The sequence below is a fragment of the Erinaceus europaeus genome, chromosome 7 (assembly GCF_950295315.1).
Source record: "Erinaceus europaeus chromosome 7, mEriEur2.1, whole genome shotgun sequence".
Lineage (NCBI taxonomy): Eukaryota > Metazoa > Chordata > Mammalia > Eulipotyphla > Erinaceidae > Erinaceus > Erinaceus europaeus.
Genome location: NC_080168.1, coordinates 78,491,207 through 78,514,867, shown reverse-complemented (window position 1 = coordinate 78,514,867; position 23,661 = coordinate 78,491,207). Strand labels below are relative to the sequence as shown.

Below are 23,661 nucleotides of genomic sequence, written 5' to 3'. Positions count from 1 at the left end.
ACAACAAGGGCAACCAAATGGAAAATAAATAAATATATTAATAAATAAATAAATAAATAAAAAGAAAGTTCAAATCCCATTAAAATTGAGGCATGAGGTTGAGAAGTGGATGGATCAAATGATTTTTTTCCCTTCAATTTATACAGACTATAATTTAGGCATTCTGGTTTGGATGTACTTAAACTATGCATTTAGAGTTGTAATGTGATAGTGGTGGATTAAAGATATTTTGTCTTTATGATTGCAGCTGGCAAAATAGAATTATTCTCAAAAGATTCAGAAGACTCCCCTAGTCTTTGGGGAGTCTCTGTTTCAGTAAAAACACTGCCAACCAGTGTTTGATCAGGACAAGTAAAATAGGCCACACAGTCTCAAAAAACAAAACAAAAACATTTTCAAGACTAGTAAATGACTCGTTTTCTTATTCACATGTAAATAAAACCTAGCAAACTACAGCATATTTCCTGCCTTGAAAGTATAGACCAGCCCAGGGAGGGGGTGCAGTTCATTCCCAACATGCCTGTAGTTCAGTAACTCAAGTGTCTGGAACCAGGAAAATGTCAGTGGAGAATTGACAGGAACAAAATAGGACGGCAAATTTATTTCAGCAGTATTGATAGTTTGAAAAAAGTAAAAAATAAGACTGACTAAAGTCTCCACTCCATATAGATGAGCTGTTCAGATGCTGTGTTTGATTATGGGTGGGAGGGAGGTAAGGTGGGAAGCAAGGTGTTGAGTAGAAACCTGGGGTAGATAGCATAATGGTTATGCAGAGAGACTCTCTTGGCTAAGGCTCCTGAAGTCCCAGGTGCAACTCCTTCTCCCTACCCCCTTGCATCACCATAAGCCAAAGCTGATCAGAGCTCTAATAAAGATAAATAGATAAATAAATAAATAAATAAATAGCAATTTAAAAAATTCTTTGAGTGGAAACCTACTTTACACTTGTCCCTCATTCCCAGTTCCCAGGACAACTCCTTGAGTTCAGACATCTCTGAGACCAGATGCCACTGGACCTCCTCTTTGTTAACTGACCATCGGAAGAAAAATGGAAAATTATATAAGCAACCCTGGTTTAGCCACACATCACCATGTGCAAGGACCTGGGTACAAACTCCTAGTCCCCACTTGTAGTAGTTTCGTAAGTAGTAGCTTCATAAGTGGCCTGCAGGTGTATATATCTCCTCTCTGCTCTCAACTTACCTTGTTCCTATGAAATAAGAAGGGGGTGGTGGTAGGGGTGGGGAAAAATGGCCACTGGGAGCAGTGGATTTGTGGGATAGGCACTGAACTCCAGCGATAACCCTGGAGGCAATAAATAAAAAAGATAAGCAACACTTTGGGGTCACTGCTGGCCACACCTCTTAGTATTACCCAGGAAAAACTGGGTGGTCTCCAGGAGGGGGGGTCTCATCTATAAAAAAATGACGAAGTCTCCTTTGCTACATCTTGGATAGAAATTGAAGCAATCATGTTAAGTGAGATAAGTCAGAAGGAATACAAATACTGGGTGACCTCACTGTTGGGTGGAACTTAAGAAACAAGAAAGGGAAAACACAGGGTGGAACTTGGACTGGGTGTGATCTACTGCAGCAAGGCCAAGAATTCTCCTGGAGGCTGGGGGTAGGAGGGAGAAGGTTGAGAGAGTGTTGGGGACTCAGTGGACAATGGTGGAAAAAGACTTAAGTTGGTGGTGGGAGTGGTATATAGATACCTATCAGGAGGCGATAAGAAATTATACTTGTGTGACAATAACTATTTTATAAACCATTATGTCCCTAATATAATTACTTGGGGAGAGGGAGAAGTGTTCTATTCCACAGGTGTAGTGAGAAGGTAAAGTCAGACCCTGTGAATTTACAATATGCATCACAGAACTCGTCTTATTCAGAAATGTCTTTGGAGACTATCAGAAAACAGTTTGTAAAAATTAAAAGTTTTAATGATTATTAAATAATAAAAGGCAGGGCATTTGCACTATGTACATTCCATCCACTTATACTGTCAGCTGGTCATGCACATTTTATTGCACATATATATACAGTGTACAAGGATCTTGAAGATGTCTTAGCCATACAAGGACTGATTTTTAAAGGAAAATAAAGCCATTTTTTACAGAATATCAAAGCCATTTGTATTATACAGCCAACATCATGAAAATACCAAAGGTTAATATCTTAATTTTGAAAAAAAAAATCTCTCAATGACTATAGCACTTCATCTTGCCATATATACAGTTAAAAATGTATTTCAGGACCCTACATTCTGAATGCCCATCCAGGTGCAGCAATCTAAATTCCTATTTTTTATAACCAACCTCTGAGGGTTTCTTACACTGAATACACTCTTGTTCAAACATATCTCTCTCGCTTACATCTCTATGCTACTTGACAACACAGGTATTTGTGCAGGACAGGAAAATATTAAAATATGTTTTAAGTTAGGTTAAAGTGCACAGTACGTCTGATAGGAAATAACTGCTAGCTACCAATCCAAATGACCATTTTTAGTCATTCCTCCACCTTGCTCAGAGCACAGGGCAGACATGGCTTTAGCTGGTGTTAAATCTGTGTCTTCCCCATTGTGCTTGTTTTACTAATTGTGGTGGCTGCTGCTGCTCTATGGCTTTTCACAGAGGTGAAGAGGCAGTCAGCATTCACAAGACTTTGGGATGTTGGTAATCACAGCTGGAAGAGGTGGTTGTGTTCTGAGAAGTCATGTATCAATCTCCCAGACCCTTCCTGTGATGCCACTGTTCTTCATCACTTTATCTCACAAACTCAGCTCACAAACCCCACTTACATAGCCTTCCCCTTAACCTGCCTTGATATGGTAGGCTGCTGCCTCCCATTTACCGGCTTGCTTTTGCAGTTACACACCTGAGATCATGTATCTTGCGGTATTGCATGTACTTCTCTGAAAACCACCAGCTAAGTCACAATAAAATAAGCATGTGTCCATCTCAGAAATGTCTTTTTAAATTGGCAGTTACAGGAAGTGTTGGTTTCCTGACCCAGGTCCTATGTGCCTAAATGACTCTCCATGACTAAGCTGAAGCTACCCTTAAAGAAAATCTTAGTTCAACAATAGGCTTCTTACCATCTCTACTTTCCTAAACTCTTTCCTTATTATCTAACTACCTTTGGTGCTAGACTTTACTTACCCAAGTTACAGTGCAAAATGGTACTTCAAGACACAAGTTGCTAACACTTTTTTACTTCTCTGTGTTAAAATGTGAATATTTTCTGCATAGCAAAATACGTATGAATCCAAAAAAAATAATTGTTCACATTTGTCTCTTCAAGTTTAATATATCTTTTTTTTTCCACAACACCTATTTACAAATAATTTTGGGGTGCTCTCTTAATGTCAGTCAGTTCAGTATATTATGGGACAACAGGACTGCTGGAATGTAGGAAACTGTGTGGAATGCAGAAATATAAATATAAGACCAATGTTCCATAAAACAAAGTGTAAATAATACCTCCCCAGAAAACAGTTTTTGTCACAGAAGCACCTGTTTTTTAGTTGTTTTTTTTTTTTCAGTTATGTATGACAGAAAACATGATTACTAAGACCTAAAACTAGCTTCAGCACACCAAAGAGGATAGAAAATAATATTTATAATATTAAAATAAAGCGTTTAACCACAAAAAAGCAGTAATAAAATAGTTTCCTAATTTACAATTTGCATCCAAAGGATGAATAATGACTCACTAATAAATAATATTCATATAAATATTTTTGTAAATTGAAAATAGTTTTTTTTTTTTAAAGGCAGTGGCTTCAAGAAACTTCTTGAAAAATTTGGTGGTGAAAAACCTGATTGAGTCTCCCCCACCCCGGCCCCAACCCACAGAATACACATTAGGTTTGATTTTTTTTTTAATAAAACAAATGCATCTTGTAGCAAAAAATGGCTGCGATTGGTGTTTTTGGTAATGGCAGTGGGTGAGTGTGGAAGGGATGAAGGAGGCTGTTAAAAGGCATTGATGTGTTGCTCAGTTTTTCATCATCAGCCCCTTCACTGGCTTCAAGATAAATATCTGTCATGTCTTAAGATTGGAGGTCAGTTCTGAAAAGTAGATGATCTTCCCTCATATCCTCCCTTCGAAGCAATTAGAGTCTGGGAAGTGACAGCAGTGAATGGGAGGGTGGGGTGAAAAGGTGCTGAGAGCAGAGTTCAGGATCTCTGATGGGTGCAGAGATGGAGCTGACCAAAAGGACAAGAGTTGGTTTCATGTGAACAGAATCTTGGTTACAGATACATCTAGTAACGCTTGCACCGTAATGCCCACTTTGACCAGGCCTTTCTCTTCAAGGATGTGATGGGGTAGACATAGTTTTTCCTAAAAAGGAAGAAGCACAAAACAATGATTTTCAGATGAGCAGTCACACTCATAACATCTTGTTACACCACTGATGGCAGTGAAGTTGAGCTCTGTAGTTTGTCCCTCTGACCAACTCTGACTGCATATCATCCATTGCTTTCTACCTTTGCATAGATCTTTCCTGCATTAGCAGAGATCAAGGGATCTTTATTTTATTTATTTGTTTATTATTTTTATAAGAAACTGAATTTTTATTTTTATTTATTTATTATTACATAGAGAGAAATTGAGAAGGGGGGAGGGCAATAGAGAGACAGAGAGATACCTATAACTCTACTTCACCACTTGTAAAGCTTTTCCCCTGCAGGTGAGGACCTGACGCTTAAACCCAGGTTCTCCTCAAGCACTGTAGTATGCGCATTTAACCAGGTGTGCCATCATATGGCTCTCATAAAAGGAAATTTTACAAGTGAAAACAGTCGTAGACAGGTTCTCAATCATCCTGAAACCTGAAACAGAACTAAACATTTAAGAAAGCTGCACTAAACAACTTTTACATAAAACTAACCTGGAAACCACACAAGAACATACTACCTCACATTCTTTATTTTTTCATCATATACAGAGTTCCTTTCACCTTTAAAGTTTCACATTCTTATCAAGTAAAACTGTAAATGATATCTCACACACTTTATTTTTAATAATAGAGAGAGGGAGAGAGAGAGAGAGAGAGAGAGAAAAGAAGAAGAAGGAGAAGAAGAAGGAGGAGGAGAATATTGCTCAAATCTGGCTTATGGTGGTGTTAGGGATAGAACCTGAGACTTTAGAACCACAAGCATGAAGAATAACCATTATGCTGTCTCCCCAGTCCATTTCACATATTTTAAAGGAAGTGAAATATTAACTTACATAGACTATGTACCATCAATTTATACAGAATGCATAACATAAATCTTAATTTCTTTTTTTTCCCTCTGATCTAGAGGAATAGTGATAGACTGCTACTCTTTCTTCATGGTTTATCAACATCCTTGTAAATAAATGATTTTCTTTTGTAATTTACTTTATTTCACAAAGGAAAGAACCAAATTTAACCATGACTCTCAAAAGCCTCTCTCTGAAGACTCATAAAACCACTAAGGAAAAAATGTCATGTTACTTCCTCATGTATCTTTGCACTTGAGAAATAGCTAACATATATAACTCAAGGGACACAGTCAACAAAGATCTTTTTTTGTTGGTTTGTTTGTAGAACTCTGTAGGCTCAACAAAACAGTTTACAAACTAATACTGCAAAAGGATATCTTCTCTCTGAGTGGTCTCTGAAAGGCAAGACTTTCTAGAAAGCAACCCCTCTTGTCTCTCCCATGATAATATGTTCTCCAAATACTAACACATGCTAAATACAAAGTAAATCATGGTCTCTAGATAGTTTGTTTCTTTTCACAAGACTCTTGTTTGAAGAACCAGACAGGTTTTCCAGTTGCCTCAATGCAGAACTCTCTAAAAATGGTCAGAAGCAGATGATTCTGTTTAGATTTTCAAAGGGTTGGAAAATGACTCAGTGGGTACAGTGTAGGACCTGCATGTATGAAGCTCCAATTTCAGTGTCAGATAGTGAACATGCCATAGTAGTTCTCTGATTGCTCTTATAAAATAGTTGTAAAAAAGGGGGGGCCAGGAGGTAGCACTCCAATAATGTAGTAAAGTTTGACTTGGACCCCTAGGAATACCATACATAGTACCTACATGAAAGACATGAAAGGTGAAGCAGTGGTGCAGTGTCTCTCCTTCATATATATATATATATATATATATATATATATATATATATATATATATATATATATATATTTAAAAGAAAGGAAAAGATAGATAGATACCAAAACCAGAGCATTGCTCAGCTCTGGCTTGTAGTGGTGCTAGTGATTGAACCTGGGACCTCGGAGCCTTCAGTATAAGAATCTTTTGCATAGTCATTATGCTGTCTCCCCAGCCCTATTGTGCTTCCTTTTAAAGTACATGACCAAGCAGACAAGCCATAAAGATTAAATGCTACCAATGAAATACTTCTCTCTCTCTCTCTTTTTAAATATTTACTTATTTATTTATGAGAAAGATAGGAGGAGACAGAGAAAGAACCAGACATCACTCTGGTACATGGGCTGCCAGGAATTGAACTCAGGACCTCATGCTTGAGAGTCCAATGCTTTATCTACTGTACCACCCCCTGGACCATGCAATGAAATATTTCTGGGCATCCAAACCAAATAATATTGCATCCGCCGATCACAACCTAACCAAAGCAACGATTGCCATCTCAACATGCTTCACCTCAGAGTGTATCCAGAGACTTCACGTGTGGAATGACAACCCTTCAGCTTCATTACTCGGGTGAGACCTTTCCTTTTATAGTACACTCTAATTTCATCTCAGGTAGTTCACTTTCTAACAAAGTCCCATAACCTAGACATACACCAGTTTCTGTGAGAGAGAGCGTATGTGCACACGTATCCATAAACTACTGCAAAATATATACCTGAAAGCAGGATTACACTAGAGTTTGCAGTGAGTACCTCCCTAACACTTCCTCTCCACTATTCCAAGCTTGGGATCCATGATTGCTCAACAAATTGTTTGGCTTTGTATGTTAACTCTCTTTTCAATCACCAGGTTCCAGATGCCACCAGGATGCTGGATAGGCTTCCCTGGATTGAAGACCCCACCAATGTGTCCTGGAGCTCAGCTTCCCCAGAGACACACCTTACTAGGGAAAGAGAGAGGCAGACTGGGAGTATGGACCGACCAGTCAACGCCCATGTTCAGCGGGGAAGCAATTACAGAAGCCAGACCCTCTACCTTCTGCAACCCTCAACGACCCTGGGTCCATGCTCCCAGAGGGCTAGAGAATGGGAAGGCTATCATGGGAGGGGGTGGGTTATGGGGATTGGGTGGTGGGAATTGTGTGGAGTTGTACCCCTCCTACCTTATGCTTTTGTTCACTAATCCTTTCTTAAATAAAAAATTTAAAAAAATAAAAATAAAAAAATTAAAAAATAAAAAAAAAAAAAAAAAAAGAAATATTTCTGGGCACTTCCTATATGCTTGGCACCAGTGCTACAGATACATATGAGCTGTTTCTTTGTGAAAACCCTGCAAGCGAGTTATAATAATCTTTACTTTCTAGATGAGAAAACTAAGACTTACAGCTCAAAGAACTTTGCTAATAATACACAGCTAGCAGGTACTGACAGCCCCATCGTGATTTTTGAATCACAAAAAATTCAATGTCAGGTGGGGATGAGAAAACTCTCACCTTGGTAAAAGGTGTTGGAACATATCCTGGAAAAAGAGCTATCTACCTCATGGAAGCAGGTTGACGGTAATCACTACCTGGGTTCTTTTTGTTTTGTTTTTCATGTTCCCAAAGAGCCATACTTCGAGACCAGCTGCTCAGCTAAAATGCAGCCATTCGTGTCAGCACATCTCATGTGTTCAGTCTGCTTCTAAGTTGTCAAGTGCCAGACTTAAATGGAGTAAAACTGAAAACTGGCTCCATCATTTTCTCATAAGACAGCATCAAGTCCCAGGGCTGCCTTATAAGAATTCTTAGGCAAAACTTAGCAAAGTCATGGGCCCCTTGGAATATATCTAAAATAGACTTCCTAACTTCTTCCAACATGAAGACCCCAAATCTTATCTGCTATATTTTTACCTTTAGGTTCCTGACTACTAAACAATCTGTTCTGCTTTATATCTTAATGCTTTTCAACCACCAAGTTGCAGATGCTCTGGTGACACCAACTTGAGATCCCTGGGAAGATGACCTCACCAATGAGTCCTGGAACTTCACCACCCCAGAGCCCTGCTCCACTAGGGAAAGACAGAAACAGACTGGGGGTATGGATCAACCTGTTAATGTCCATGTCTAGTGGAAAAGTAATTACAGAAGCCAGACCTCTCATCTTCTGCACCCCATAAAGATCTTTGGCCCATACCCCCAGAGGGATAAAGAATTAGAGAATGGGGATGGGATGTGAAACTCTGATGGTGGGGGGAGGAGGGGGTTGTTGTGATGTAAATAGCATATGGCTGACAAACTGGACATAATTAGCATATGGGCTTATGTTAGGCTGACTTCAGGAAGGAACTTAAGCCCTTGCCAGGCAGAAGAGGCACTCTCTGTTGCTGCATACTGCCTGCTCTTGGTTTCTGCTCTGCTCTCTCCTGGTTCCCAGCTTTCCTGTGTACTTGATGTGCCCACCATGGCTGCTGCTCCTGGGAACTGAACAAGTGTAACTGAGCTAGCCTATAATCTCTAAGACTCTCCTCAACTGCCATAATGAGGAACCTATACTCCTGCCAATAATCATTTAGCTGTACCTAAAATATACCGTTCTGTACTACTGTACGAAACAGTGTATTTTGATATTATGCTTTATTTAAACCTGCTCCCAGTCGCACGACCTCAAAGTCCTTTAATTTTTATTTATAATAGGTGGGAATTATACCCCTCTTATCCCACAATCCTGTTGATCATTATCATAATCATGAATAAAATAATAATAAAAAAATTCTCAAGGTCAGTTTCTCCCCATGTAAAGTGGAAACCAGTTCAAACCCTTACAGACTGGAGGACTTCTGTCACGCTACAATTGTTTTCTAGCCAAGCTACTTTCTAGTGCTTCTTTCCAGAACACCTCATTCTCCAACCTCTCTACTCCTTATTCATCTCCTAATACCATATACCCATAATCTGGCTATTCCTATACATCTTTTATGGCTGAGTGAAAAAAAATCATAGTCCTAGGAAGATACACAGAGCATCCACTTCTAATCAATCACCTTCTCTTTCCATATGTCTTATAGAACTATCTACCTGATCCACCAGAAGTTCTTATTGCATCAAATCCTTATTTCCTTATTAGACTATGAACGAAAAGCTATGACCTACAGGTCAAGCCAGACAATAACCTGTTTTCACAAATAATGTTTTATTGAAATAGAAGCAGATGTTTCTATTAAAGAATGAATGAAATGGCTGCTCTCACATAGCAACAAAAGAGCTGAGAAATAATATCAAAGACCATATGAATCACAAAGCCTAAAATATTTATTTTCTAGTGCTTTGCAAAAAAAAAACTTCTAACTCCTTACATAGACTGTACACTTTCTGTGGCACATGTCAACTTTTTTATCCCCAAGGTCAAAGGCCACTTATATAGTGCCTAATATCTGAGGAATAACTGGTTGAATACAAGCATAAATGAAATCACTATTAAAAAAAAAATCCTGGTCCTATATCCTGATAGACTTAAAGAAGAAAAAAGTGCATACTTTGTATACCTAGTTGCTTACTGAGAACCAAATTAGAAATCTAAATACTTATTTAAAAAAATTAAATCCTTTTAAGTTAAATTAAAATATTATCTACTTAACCAAACCCACTTTCAGACCCTGAAATCTTAATCAGTTGTCCTGTACTTTTTATCCAGTAGGTGAAATGTACTTTATCCTTATGTTGAGGACTTTATGACAGACAGGAACAGACACAAATTTCAGAACAATTATTCAAGTTACCAGGCAGTAAGCTTGATTTTTCAACAGATGCCTTCTGGCACTTCTTTGTCTGCTCTCTACAAGTGTCTTTATCTACTCTCATCAGTAAAATCCCTACTAGTTATCTTTCGACTTGCAGTGACCCCTTTCCACCATTCCTGTTTCTTCTCCAAGATAGTTAACTGCAACACATGAACCACAAAGTCATACACAGAAAGAACTAATAGGGGGCCCGGCTGGTGGTGCGCCTGTTTAAGCACACAGTTTACCATGCACAAGGACCTGGGTTCAAGTCCCTGCTCCCCACCAGCAGAGGGGAAGTTTAACTAGCAGTGAAGCCAGCTCTGCAGGTGTCTCTGTTTCTCTCCTTCAAGAATAAAAAATGGACTCCAGGAGTGGTGGATTCAATGTGCAGGCACTGAGCCCCAGTGATAACTCTGGTGGCGAGAGAGGGGGGGGGGGAACTAATAGACATAAGCTATATAACTGTCACACACATTGTGGGCATCTTGACTTTGGGTGGGAAGTTGCCATCAAGTAAAGGAACGGAAGGAGAGCTTTCTATTTCGAACGGGCCTATTTTAAAAAAGAAAAATGTAGAGACATACTTGGTTCATTTTCTGTCAGGCATTGGAAAGGAATACTGAGAAATGGCCTTGCTTGTGAGAGGAAAGAGATTATGTGCATATAAAACATATAATGAAATAAATCCCTGACTACTCAGACACAAGTAGGTAGGGCAGGGAGTGAGAGGGGAAAGTTATTGTGGCTAGAAAATGAGTGGCTTCATTCAACAATAGACTTCTGATGTACAAACTGATTCTCAGTATATAGAAATGTGCATTTTCGGGGTCGGGTGGTGGCACACCCAGTTGAGCACACATTAGCATGCACAAGAACCTAGGTTCAAGCCTAAGGACTCCAACTCCAAGGGGAAGCTTCACAATCAGTGATGCACTGCTAAAGTTGTCTCTCTTCCTCACCTCTTCTCAATCATTCCCCTTCTCTTTCAATTTCTCTGTCTCTAAAAAAATAAATGTACATTTTCTTCTGTTCTAAGACTATGAAGGTTCAGAATCAGGATTTTTTCATGGTGATCTCACTTTATAGAGGCAGGTATCACGTTGGCTAGCTGTTGTAGGGTCCTCCAAAGAGGCTTAATCTTCTGAATGGAAATTAGCAGCCTGACAATGGGCTAGACATTCAAATGGGCAAGTTCATTTAATGTTTTGCCTAAGGGCTAAATTAATTGTATTCTGCTCATTATAATGCTATTTAATGAAAAGATAACTTCCAACAAACCTCAAGAGGAATAATAGAGCAGTAGAGCACAGATATATCCATGATATGCCAGAAACTGAATATTAATGTAGAGAATGATGTCTAAGCAACACTAAAAACAAAATCTGATCTCAAATGATAACTGTGATAAGTTTTGATTGATAGGGTTCGCTTTTAGGTGGTAGCCACCCAGTAAATCATCTCTCTTCTTCTCCTTCATAATGGAGGGGGAAAAAAATCAAATAGTGGGAAACATTAATGGAAAGCCTCCACACACCACAAAGCTGATGAAACTTCTGAGAGTCATCAAGGAATGTGCACAAATAACTATGGACGGGCTAACAAAAAATTGGAATTACTACCCAAAATACATTTATTAAGCAACTTACAGTTTGGGGTACCTGTTAGTCATTGTACAAAGGGACTTTATTGTGTTACAGATTAAAGGGTACAAGAGAGCACCAAAGGCCATTCAGTACATATGAGAGATAGTTATACACAATCAAGGTTAATTAGGTAACTTCCATAGACCCTGTATTTCACCAAACTACATAAAAATCAGAATGAAAAAAGCTCAGTTAACTCAAGGTATTTTCATGTAAGGAATGTTTCATGTTAGAAAATCTGATTTCATTTAACAACAAAGGATCTTTATCAATAAATATACTCTTCTACCAACTGCAGACCTTTCATAGTTATTAGATTTCCCTGGATTCATGGAAATGTTCAGAAAAATAAAATCATCTTAATAGCCATCTATGAAGACTGCTTGCAGCTCAAGAAACTAGAAATTTATCTTAAGAAAATTAATTCACCATCTCCTCAGTTTAACAGACAATATTTGGCAGCCAGACGTAAAACCACAGCTTCAGGGAGACTACTGTAACCTTAGGCATTCTCATATAATGAAACACCCCAAATAAGGGAAATTTTGACCTAGATAGAATTCTGATTTTTTTTCCTCTTAATTACAGACTGACCATATTGTTCCCAAATCAGATACAGTTATTGTATGATACTTTAAGCACATTTAAAAATAAAAGCTTACTACTTAAAGTCATTAGAAAATAAGAGAGACTGAATATTTCAAGGAATTAGAGAAGCTTCATTCTCCTAAAATTAAAGCAGTCTTGTTACTTGTTACAGTAATCCAATGTTGAGGTTAGGAATACAACATAATTCATGTATTTATTTGAAAACCAACACAGCTACATCTATCACATTCAGGGCCTGAATGTGATGAGTGAAAAAGATAAATAAATAAACATTGCATTATTAAAATACAGAAACCCCTTCTGGAAACTGATATTCCAAGAGTTTAGAAGTAGACTAGGCAAGGAGTAAAATAAACAAACAAGTAAACAAACATGACTAACAAAATGAAAATGCCTGTGCAAGCAAATCCTCCAGGTGGTGCTGTAATAGCAAGGGTCCCATTCTTTGCCTAGCACCCATTTGGCACAGCTTTGCCGCATGCATGCAGCAGGTTAGAGGGGCTCACTCACAGGGAAAGTGGGTGGCATCCCTCCCTGGTTGCTCTTGCTGCTCTTACTGCAGAAAACAGGAGGGAACAGTCAGCAAACCAGTCAATCTCCAGATGGAATTTTCAACTCAGGTTAATGGTTGATAATAGGATTACTAAAGATTGTATGTAGATCACACTACCCCCCACCCCCACCCCAAACACTACTTTTCTTACTTTCTGCAAAGTAGTCTCTTAACTGCCCAGTCCAAGATTAGAATTCAGCATAATGATGCAAAGGAAAGATTTGCATATACCAAGTCCTCTCTGCTCCTGTCCTGGAACTTTCTTCCACTCTACCCAGGGCAGCAAAGCTCACAGGAGAGAAGAGGAACGGTAGAGCACTGCTGCTGGCACTATGATGTATGACTCTATTTCCCTCCCTATCCCTCACTTTTTAGAAAGAGAACTTCTTTATGAGAAGTGCATACTATAAGGTTTGTGCTTCTGGAAGATCTTATCTATAAATATTTGGCTTCAGACCTCCTCGAGAGGCTACCAAAGAGATGGCAGGAATGGAAGTTTGCAAGGCAAAGGCTCAAGTTTGCAAGGAGGAAGGCTCTTGTAAGGGCTCAGGCCATAGAGCAACAGCAGGTTTGGATGCACATGCACACGTTACGCGGACAGAGCATTCCAGCGGTAAGTGATATAGATCAGCACTATAAAGAGAAGATGGACAAGACAGAAGCTTATAAGGTCCCTGGAGCGGAGGGCAGAAGTTGGTTGTGGGGGTTTCTCCCCGAGTGCCAGCAGAGTGTCAACAGTCTTTCGAATGTGACGAAAATCCAAGTGCAGGATGTCATACGAAGAGCAGAGGTCAGCCTATTCCGAGGGCAGCCATTAGAACAGAAAGAGACAGTGCATACAATTAAAAATACACAGAAGAACAGCTGGAAAGAAGCAAACATTTCTGGTTACTAGCAAATGGTAAGAGTAACCCCTCATTTTAAGCAGGTAAAACCCATTCCACCATCAAAGGTTTTTTTTTTTTTAAATCCACCATGGAAATAGTCTATCCAAAACATTTTGTGCAAATAAGGCAAAGAAATCCTATATCCACAAACTTACTGTTGAGGGGCAGCTTGTTCTGCAATTTATCTGCCATTGGTACATTTAATATTCAATATTAAATTTAATATTCTAGGGAGAGCTTATGTTCACCAATGGCGTAAGAATAAAAGCTTTCACCTGGGATAGTTTACGATTAATCATACTAAAAGAAAAATACATAAAAATTTAATTTTAATTCTCATCTCTCATCATCTTAATGCATTTTCTTTCTACATTGGTCTATAAGGACTGAATACAAAGTATTTCCTTCTGAGAGGTAACACATATACTGAATTTATTTTTGTTATTACTATTGCAGACCAACTCTGGAGAATGTTAGTTCTAACTATGGCCATACACATGCCTAAAAGCACATTCATGATTTTGCAAATACACACTGAAGACTAGAGAAGGGTTCTTAGATGTGCAGTTAGAATGAACATACATCTCTACACAGGGTTATTGTGCCAATTACCACTAAACAAAAGGTGGGTGACACACACCTCTATGTTTTGTCTACTTGACAGGCACTATACAATGAAGGAGAACTTACACTTCAGCAAATAAATGCAAAAATCAAGATGCTCAGTCTTTTGAACTGACCTCCAGATACCTAGTGCTATTAAAAAGTAAGCAAGTGGGGCCGTGCGGTAGTGCAGCAGGTTAAGCGCACGCACGTGGTGCAAAGCGCAAGGACCAGTATAAGGATCCCGGTTCAAGCCCCTGGCTCTCCACCTGCAGGGGAGTTGATTCACAGGCGGTGAAGCAGGTCTGTAGGTATCTATCTTTCTCTCCCCCTCTCTGTCTTCCCCTCCTCTCTTCATTTCTCTCTGTCCTATCCAACAACGAACGACATCAACAGCAACAATGATAACCACAATAAGGGCAACAAAAGGGGAAAAAAATAGCCTCCAGGAGCGGTGGATTCATGGTGCTGGCACCGAGCCCCAGCCATAACCCTGGAGAAAATAAATAAATTAATTAAAATAAGAAAACAAAAAAGTAAGCAATTTTCTGATGCACTAAATTCCTAAACCATAGTTTGAATGAACTGTGACAAAAATGATGTGAAAGCAAGAAAGATATATTGTTTTTGACTTCATATTACATTCAGATTGAAAATATTTGTAATATATTTCACAAATGCAGCTATATTTAAAAATTAGGAAAGCATTAAAATGTATGGCATGCATAATTTTGCTACAGTAATGCTGATTATTTTAGTCTCAGTGGTAAACAGATGCAAATTACAGAACAGTTCAAAGCTGATTCGAGGGACTGGGTGGTGGCATACCTGGTAGAATGTACACATTACGTGCACAAGTACCAGAGTTCAATCCCCCAGCTCCAACTTGCAAGGAGGAAGCTTTACAAGCAGTGAAATAGTATTGCTTTCTCTCCCTATCCCACTCAATTCTCTATGCTCTATCCAAAATAAGTAAAAAAAAAAACATTAAAAAAAGAAAATTGATTCAAACTCAGAGATTCTGTCTCGCTCATTTGCTCTTGATTTTGTTGTTATTACTGGTGCCTTCACCCAACTAGGGATGGTATTATATAAATTGGACTATGGGATATTAAAACTCTAATATTTTTTATATATATATTTATTTATTCCCTTTTGTTGCCCTTGTTTTATTGTTGTAGTTATTGATGTCGTCATTGTTGGATAGGACAGAGAGAAAAGGAGAGAGGAGGGGAAGACAGAGGGGGAGAGAAAGATGGACACCTACAGACCTGCTTCACTGCTTATGAAGCGACTCCCCTGCTGGGGGCTTGAACTGGGATCCTTACTCCAGTCCTTGCACTTTGCACCACGTGTGTTTAACCCGCTGCACTACTGCCCGACTCCCTAAAACCCTAATCTTATTTTAACATGTGAAGATTGAGATACTCTTTAGTTAAAAAAAAAAAAACTTTAAAAGATGTTATTAAACAATACTCTACCTATTCAGATCGTCTTTTGTCAGTAGATTTGAAGAGACTAAGATACCAATGTTATCATCCCAAGAATTAAAACAACTTCACACTGATAGAGATGTTGGAAAAGTTTAACAGGTAGGTAACTATCTAAGGAAAGCTTTCTATAATACATATTTTTCTAGTAATGCTATACTGAACCAGTGAAATACAAACAGAGCAGACACTACAGAACGCATCCACAAACTGGAATGTGATTTTCACAAGAGTGGTATTTTCACGAAAGCAAATCATTCTGTCTCCAGCATATATTTTGATACAGTTTCCTAGGTTTATACTCCACCAGATGGTCTACTTCCTAGTAATACTTTCATAGAAATGAAGTAAGATCTCCTTAGTAATTGTCAGTGTACTAATCCATTTCAGAGAGAAAGCACAGACCATCCTCATCCTGGATATGTAAAAGGCAGTAGCCTTGAAATTCCCTTTTTATGCAGTTGTTTGTTAAGTGCTTTTAGTATGAGTTGCTTGTAGTATGAGGTGGAAAATTCCTTGCCCCTTCCCCCTTGAATAAGCAGGACCTAATCAGTGAAGGCCACCCATTGTTCGAAGGACCCTGCCTGGGGACAAGCCTTATCAGGACCTCATCAGTGAAGGCCACCCATTGTTCGAAGGACCCTACATGGGGACAAGCCTTATCAGGACCTTTGAACAGACTTTGTGGTGTGCTGTCTACCGGATGGGTGGTCATAGCCGATGGCAGGAGGATGTGCCTGGTTGAATTCTATTGGTTGTGTGATCTTACTATATTTGAAACTAGCCCGCGCTTTGCTTTGAATGGATCATGCTTTTGCTAAGTTTGAAATGATTGGATCTTGTGTTTGCTATAGCCTGTTATTGGATGTAGGTTGATAAGGTGATGTGCTCCCCCTCCCTGAGTGTAGTCTGAATTCCTATAAATTGTATGGTTTGAGCCCTGTTCGGGGTCGAGCTTGGTAGACTAACACCAGTCACCATCTCGGCCCGGATTGCAATTCGTCAATAAACATCTTTGCTTCCTTACAGTGGATGGTGGTTTGATTTATGCTCGCTAACAGGATATATATTCATGACTTCACGGATTTGGGAGACATAATTCAGATTTAAATGGGGAATCCCTATAGTCATAGTCTATGGTTGGTAGTTCAGTTTAGCTACAATCTCTAAGGGAAATGGCATGGACCTATGGTTATCTTGCAGGAAAAAGCCCATTCCCCCAACCCCCTTCAACCCCAGACATCATTTTTAGATTAGCCCCTGCAGGGAAGCTATAATGGGAACCAGAGATGAAATTGCTAAGGGAACTTAGTGTTCTTTTTTACCCCTGTGCTTTCCTGTGTTTTCCAAGTTTCATTATTAATGACAGGGGCGTTGATATTATATTTCCCCCATAGAATTAAAATAAGAAAGTGCTAAAGAGACAGGAAATGTCAGCTTGTATTACAGAGCATTAGTAACTCCTTCAAGAGATCTGAGAAACTTAGTGCCCAGAGGGAAGTGTGGGTGTCAATTCCCACTACAGGGAGGAGAAATACTACTTTCAAGAAGTCCAGTCTGTTAACATCAATACATCAATACAAAGCACAGACTACTATTAAAGGTTGGTTCAGGCTCACTAAATACTGTGAACACATACAGATATGCAGGTCAGTATAAGGGGTCTGGTGTAGAGAAACTCTGAATGTAATACAGTCTAAATTCTAAGAGATTTAGAATATATTTATTTGTTTTTTTAACTGGCTTTGCACCAGAAGTTGGAGCCTCATGCATGTGATCTCACTATTTTTTCATTCTTTTATAAACAATTTTCAGATAGACAAGGAGAGCATCTCTTCCCCCCCCCCCCCCCCACCAGTGTTATAGTGCACCCATGTGAGGCCTTAGCACAAACCTAGGGCCTCACACATGACAACACAAATGCCCTACTGGTTGAGCTATTGCCTATTCCCTTCATTCCATTTACTTTTTTTTTTTTTGCCTCCAGAGTTATTGCTGGGGCTCGGTGCCCACACTATGAATCCTGGAGGCCATTTTTGTTGCGCTTGTTGTTGTCATTATTGTTATTGTTGTCATTGCTGTTGCTGTTGCTGAATAGGACAGAGAGAAATCGAGAGAGAAGGGAAGACAGGGAGGGGGAAAGACAGACACCTGCAGGCCTGCTTCACCGCCTGTGAAGGGACCTCCCTGCAGGTGGGAGCAGGGGGCTTCAACCGGGATCCTTATGTTTGTCCTTGTTCTTTGTGTATTCCATTTACTTAAACATAACTCTAATTGTTAGAGTTAGCATGCTTACAAAGTTGTTGGGAACATGTGTGAGCCTGATAGAGCTTAGGGAGAACCACCCCCATCTTTGGATGGAGGTCTGAGAAGATAACCTCTTGGTAAGTCTCTCTCAACCGAGGTGAGCATAAGGGGGGAAACTCAGACTTGGTTCTTTCCTTCTTGACTCTCAGGCCCACAGAAACCCCAGTACTTCCCTCCATTAACTGCAGGCCACATGGCTGCAGATTCACTCATTCAAAGTCACCTTCTGATCACAGAAGAACACACCTTATCACACACTTCATCACACACCTCAGACCCCAGACAAGAGAAATGCCAAACTATATGGCCTTTTGATATTCATCTTCTCTCTGTCTCACCCTACGGGTTTAACCCCCATGCTTCTCTCAAATACCTATATGGCCTTTTGATATTCATCTTCTCTCTGTCTCACCCTACGGGTTTAACCCCCATGCTTCTCTCAAATACCTTTGGATAATTAAGTTGCTTGTGTTATGGAAAATAACTGTCTTGTATCTCATCAATTCCTGTCATACCAACCCCCTACCTTAGGGGCATGCTGACTGTTAAGAAACCTGTAATTTCTGTCATATTTCAACAATAATTAACTTCATTGCTTTTCTATTTAACTCATGTCCACGTTGCTAATAAATGGACTCTAGGATTCTGGGACTCTAAGGACTCAGATTCTAGATTCACGCTAAGAGTCCCCTGGTGTCTTTTACTTCGTGTCACCCCTGTGGTGAGCGAGAAAGAACCAGCCCGTTACCTTTCCCCTGGAGTACACCCTGTCGGAGAAGGAGGGAGACACCCCGAAACAAAGTGTTTTCTAAGTACTCAAATGGGTGAAAACCAATTACTAATTTTTTCTTAACAGAAGGTATCTCTTGACAGTAAGCTTATTTAGCTACAATTATAATTCCAAATTTTCTGAAGATGTTGCTTCAACTATATACTCAGGGAAGACATTCAAGACTTCTGAGTAGATGTGACCTCAGAGCCTCAGATATGAAAGCCTTTTGCATAACAATTATGTTGTTTTCCTAGCCCTGAGACTGGCTATTTTTAACAAATCACAAATTTAAAAAAATGAAATAAAATAGTAAATATGTCCCAGCCTAAAAATTCTGTTTATTGGTTATAACGTAAGCTGATACTAAAGCCATTGATTGCTGAAGAAAAAGAGGCATAAGGGCCAAAGAGAAGGAATGCATCTCTCCTAAGGATTAAAGCAAACAAGCAAACAAACAAGAAGTGGTAGCTTCAACTTATAGTATGTCTTTCAATAAAACAAATCTTACCAGGTACATATACAAAATTTCCTAAACCCTTGCAATTGGTGTAAAGGTAGAAAGTTATCACTATTAATTTCAAATATACCAGGCGCAGTCATAATACCATTTAGATTAACACAATCATTGTCAGCATCTGAATGTACTTTAGGAGTTTTTTTAACTGTTTTGTAGAAGCTGAATGACACGAAGTAGCCTGTCCTGTCAATGGAATGGGCACTGCCCACCACTAGAGGCCTAAAAGGATCCCTGAGTTAGTGCTGTCCAGGTAGGTGGGAAGGAGACCTGGACTGTCAGGATGTCTTTCATTGTTGAAGGATCTGCCCTTAACCCTCTGCTCTATTTTCCCTCCAGAGACTGTCATGAATATAAAGGACCGGCCAGTTAGAAAACAAAGCACATGGGAGTCGGGCTGTAGTGCAGCGGGTTAAGCGCAGGTGGCGCAAAGCACAAGGACCGGCATAAGGATCCCGGTTCGAACCCTGGCTCCCCACCTGCAGGGGAGTCGCTTCACAGGCGGTGAAGCAGGTCTGCAGGTGTCTATCTTTCTCTCCTCCTCTCTCTCTTCCCCTCCTCTCTCCATTTCTCTCTGTCCTATCCAACAACGACAACAACAATAATAACTACAACAATAAAACAACAAGGGCAACAAAAGGGAATAAATAAATTAAAAAATTAATAATAAAAAAAAAGAAAACAAAGCACATGTCTAGTTTAAGTCTCTTCTCTAAAGAAGGAAAAATCTGTTAATTTAAGGGCTGTGCTCCTTACATCAACAGTCTAAGATCAAGATTAATTATTTAAAATGAAGTTGAAAAAAGTTTCCTGGGGGCCAGGTGGTGGCACACCTGGTTGAGCGCACTTGTTACAATGTGCAAGGACCCAACTTTGAGCCCCCAGTCCCCGCCTGCAAAGGGAAAGCTTCACAAGTGGTAAAGCAGTGCTGCAAGTATCTCTCTGTTTCTCGCCCTCTCCGACTCATCCCTCTCGATTTCTGACTGTCTATATCCAATAAATAAATAACAATAATTTTTTTAAAAAGTTTCCTGGTGAGCTCCATTAATTTAGTGGTGTGGTGTCTGTATGACTCCACTGTTTATCTCTGGTGGCCAATTTTTGAGAAAGCATAAGAGACAGAGATAGAGAAGAGACATCTGTAGCTCTTCTCCACAATTCATGAAGTGCTGCTCCCACCACCCTTCAGGTGAAGACCAGAGGCTTGAACAAGGGTCTTTGTGTACTCTATCACTCGGCCCCTATTCTCTAACATTTTTGATGCTTCATAGATCATAGATTTCTCTCCAATTAAGTGAATACTATAAAAGCCCTAAATAAAAAAAAGTAGCCCTAAGTTTGAATCAATAGCCATCCAAAAATCCTCTACAACTTAAAACAAGGGGAAAGGGAGTACACATCTGGCCTATAGATCATATGTGGTACCCCAAATCATTTGGTCTCACCCTAATAAGACAACTACAGGCAGGGCTTGAAATTCAGCAAATCTAGAGGCTTTTCCTAGCAACATTGTGAATTTTCAAGCTGATAATTTTGTCTGACTTGCAAATGAAGCCAGGCAAATGACTGCCTCTAACTTTAAGAGGTCTGTCTCGGCTGGGAGTATGGATCATCCTGCCAACGCCTATGTTCATTGAGCAAGCAATTACAGAAGCCAGACCTTTCACCTTCTGCACCCCATAATGACCCTGGGTCCATACTCCTAGAGGGATAAAGAATAGGGAAGCTATCAAGAGAGGGGACAGGATACGGAGTTCTGGTGGTGTGAACTGTGCGAAATTGTACCCCTTATCCTATGGTCTCGTCAATATTTCCATAAATAAAAATTTATAAAAATCATATACAATTTAAAAAAAAGAGGTCTGTCTCAGGGTGCACAACTGGTTAACAGCATGGTTGGTGCTAGATCACCCATACCAGGTGGATTCTCTCTGCTCTTAGACAGATGACACTCCATTCACTCTCATTCCTCTCCTTCCAGGTGATGTGCACTTAGCTTGTTTCCTTTTAGTTAAGCAACTGGGCCAAAACAGAAAAAGGAAACCAAAACCAAAAACTCAAAGGTCCTGAAATGAAGGAAAATTGCCTTTGATGAACTATCTAAAGAAATATTATCCTCTATACTGAAAAAGTAGTGAGTGCCATTTCTGGTCTGTTTAAAAAAATCTTTAATTGGCATTCTTACAAGCAAATTTCCATTTCAGCCCAACAAGCCTTCTGCCACTTCAATAAATTTTTTCTAGAATCTTTTGCCAACTTTTCCTGAAAGGTTATTCCCTTTCAATCAGTGTACTTTACTGTTCCAACTGTTGCCTATGGTGATGGATGAAAATTCAAGAGTATAAAACCAGGTTTGGGTTACTACAAACTGTACTTCTATGAAAATAGATGTGCACAGGTCCCTCTGGATAGGTATTTTTATATTATTTAGATAAATCCCTAGGAGTGGAAGTGCCATATCATAGGATAGAGCTATTTCTAATGCTCTGATGAAACTCCAGACAGTAAACCAGATGTCTAAGGACAGATGAGTGGTTAAGAAAGTTGATTATATATATTAGATGGATTCTCAAGAAATCACATTAATTGAACTCAGCCAAAAGAAGAATACCAGATGATCTCACTTACAGGTGGTGTTTTGATATTTAAGTAATGCAAGAAAAACAAAACATTGGGGTGAAATTTTTTTAATAGGTAAGGTGTACTGCAGCAAAACAAAATATTCTGGGCTTAAGGAGATGAGAGCAGGGAATGGGGAGGGCAATAGATACCCAGGACACTATGGTGAAGAAAGACTTGGGTTGGTGGTGGGAGTCATGTGCAGATACCTATCACACAGAGATAAGAAACTATAGTTATGGGGTCAGGCGGTAGCACAGTGGATTAAGCGCACTTGGCGTGAAGCGCAAGGACCAGCGTAAGGATTCCAATTCGAGCCCCAGGCTCCCCACCTGCAGGGTAGCCGCTTCACAAACAGTGAAGCAGGTGTCTATCTTTCTCTCCCCCTCTGTCTTCCCCTCCTCTCTCAATTTCTCTCTGCCCTATCTAACAACAACAATAATAATAACAACAATAAACAACAACGGGAACAAGAGGGGGAAAAATAGCCTCCAGGAGCAGTGGATTCTTAGTGCAAGCACTGAGTCCCAGCGATAACCCTGGAGAAAAAAAGAAATAAAGAAAAAAAGAAAGAAAGAAACTGTACTCATGACTTAATAGCTGTCCTGCAATCCATTATCCCCCCAATTAAAAGGTTTTGAAAAGAAAAACTAAAGAATATAGAACCAGCTCTCTCTAATTTCAGAACAGCCCAACTTGTAGGTTGCCTTATCCCTCTGCTACTCATACTCTAACCTGATGCACTTAAGCTGAGCGGCTTACACTGTCTCCAGGTCTGCATGCAGCCAGTCCAAAGCCACATTTACAGCTAAGCTGTACCAGAGCCAATGTATTAACACACAGTATGACGTTTTACTAACCCCAAGACAGAAAATGCTTAGGATTGTGTCCATGAAGAATTCTAAGCACAATACAGTAAACTATAGCAACTGGAATAATTTTTAAAAAGTGAATTCTATCTTACAATGTTATTTTATACGTAATAATTTAATTAGATCACTTTAACTATTTCACTAACTATATATACACACAATAAAGTTATATAAATTGCCAACCCTGACTTTGCCTTATAGTGCTGTGACTTTTTTTTTTTTTTTTTTTTTACAAAAGGCAACAAACATAGGACTGGAGCAGAGTTGGTACAGAATGGTCTGTTATGATCAACTAGATATCTAAGCTTGTAAAATAAAGAATTCAAGACCTCAGTGGCTTATGCATGTGTAGATAAGTTGTGAATGAAGAGTACAGAGGGGCCAGGCAGTGGTGCACCTGGTTAAGCACAAGGACACAGAGCTCAAGAACACAGGCTCAAGCTCCTAGTCCCCACCTGCAGGAGGAAAGCTTCATGAGTGGTGAAGCAATGCTATAGGTGTCTCTTTGTCTCTCTCTCCCTCTCTGTCTCCCCTCTCAATTTCTCTGTGTCTCTATCCAATAATGAATAAATAAATAAATAAATAAACAAACATCTAAAAAGAATGTAGGAGAAGTTCACAAATAAGTGGGAATTAATTATGCTTGGTATTGATATTTTGTTACCCAAATATCAACTTGATCAAAACTGAAGAAGTAATGTTACAGCTTTTTTTCTTTTCAAGGTACAAGTCTTTTAGAATGTCCAATTGTAAGTGACTTTATACAACTAGACTTGTGATGTAATTATTCATTAGTGAAAATCATCAACTATAGTGTACAACATGTATACTGAAATCGGCAACCCTCTTTAGTGGTGATGGATATGCAACTAAAGGAG

General features: G+C 39.4%; 1 protein-coding gene across 4 annotated transcripts in view; it reads right to left on the bottom strand.

Moving 5' to 3' along the window:
* Positions 1-1,920: 1,920 nt before the first annotated feature.
* LRCH1 (leucine rich repeats and calponin homology domain containing 1) overlaps positions 1,921-23,661 on the bottom strand; it is a 256,069-nt gene continuing 234,328 nt past the window's right edge. For 2 of the 4 annotated variants that reach the window (XM_060194836.1, XM_060194838.1), the window contains one exon: positions 1,921-4,349. In XM_060194836.1, the coding sequence (XP_060050819.1) occupies positions 4,239-4,349 (111 nt within the window). In that variant the 3' untranslated portion in view covers positions 1,921-4,238. Of the gene's footprint in view, positions 4,350-11,575; positions 13,516-23,661 lie in introns of those variants that run through there. The other 2 variants (XM_060194835.1, XM_060194837.1) reach the window with 1 other exon arrangement.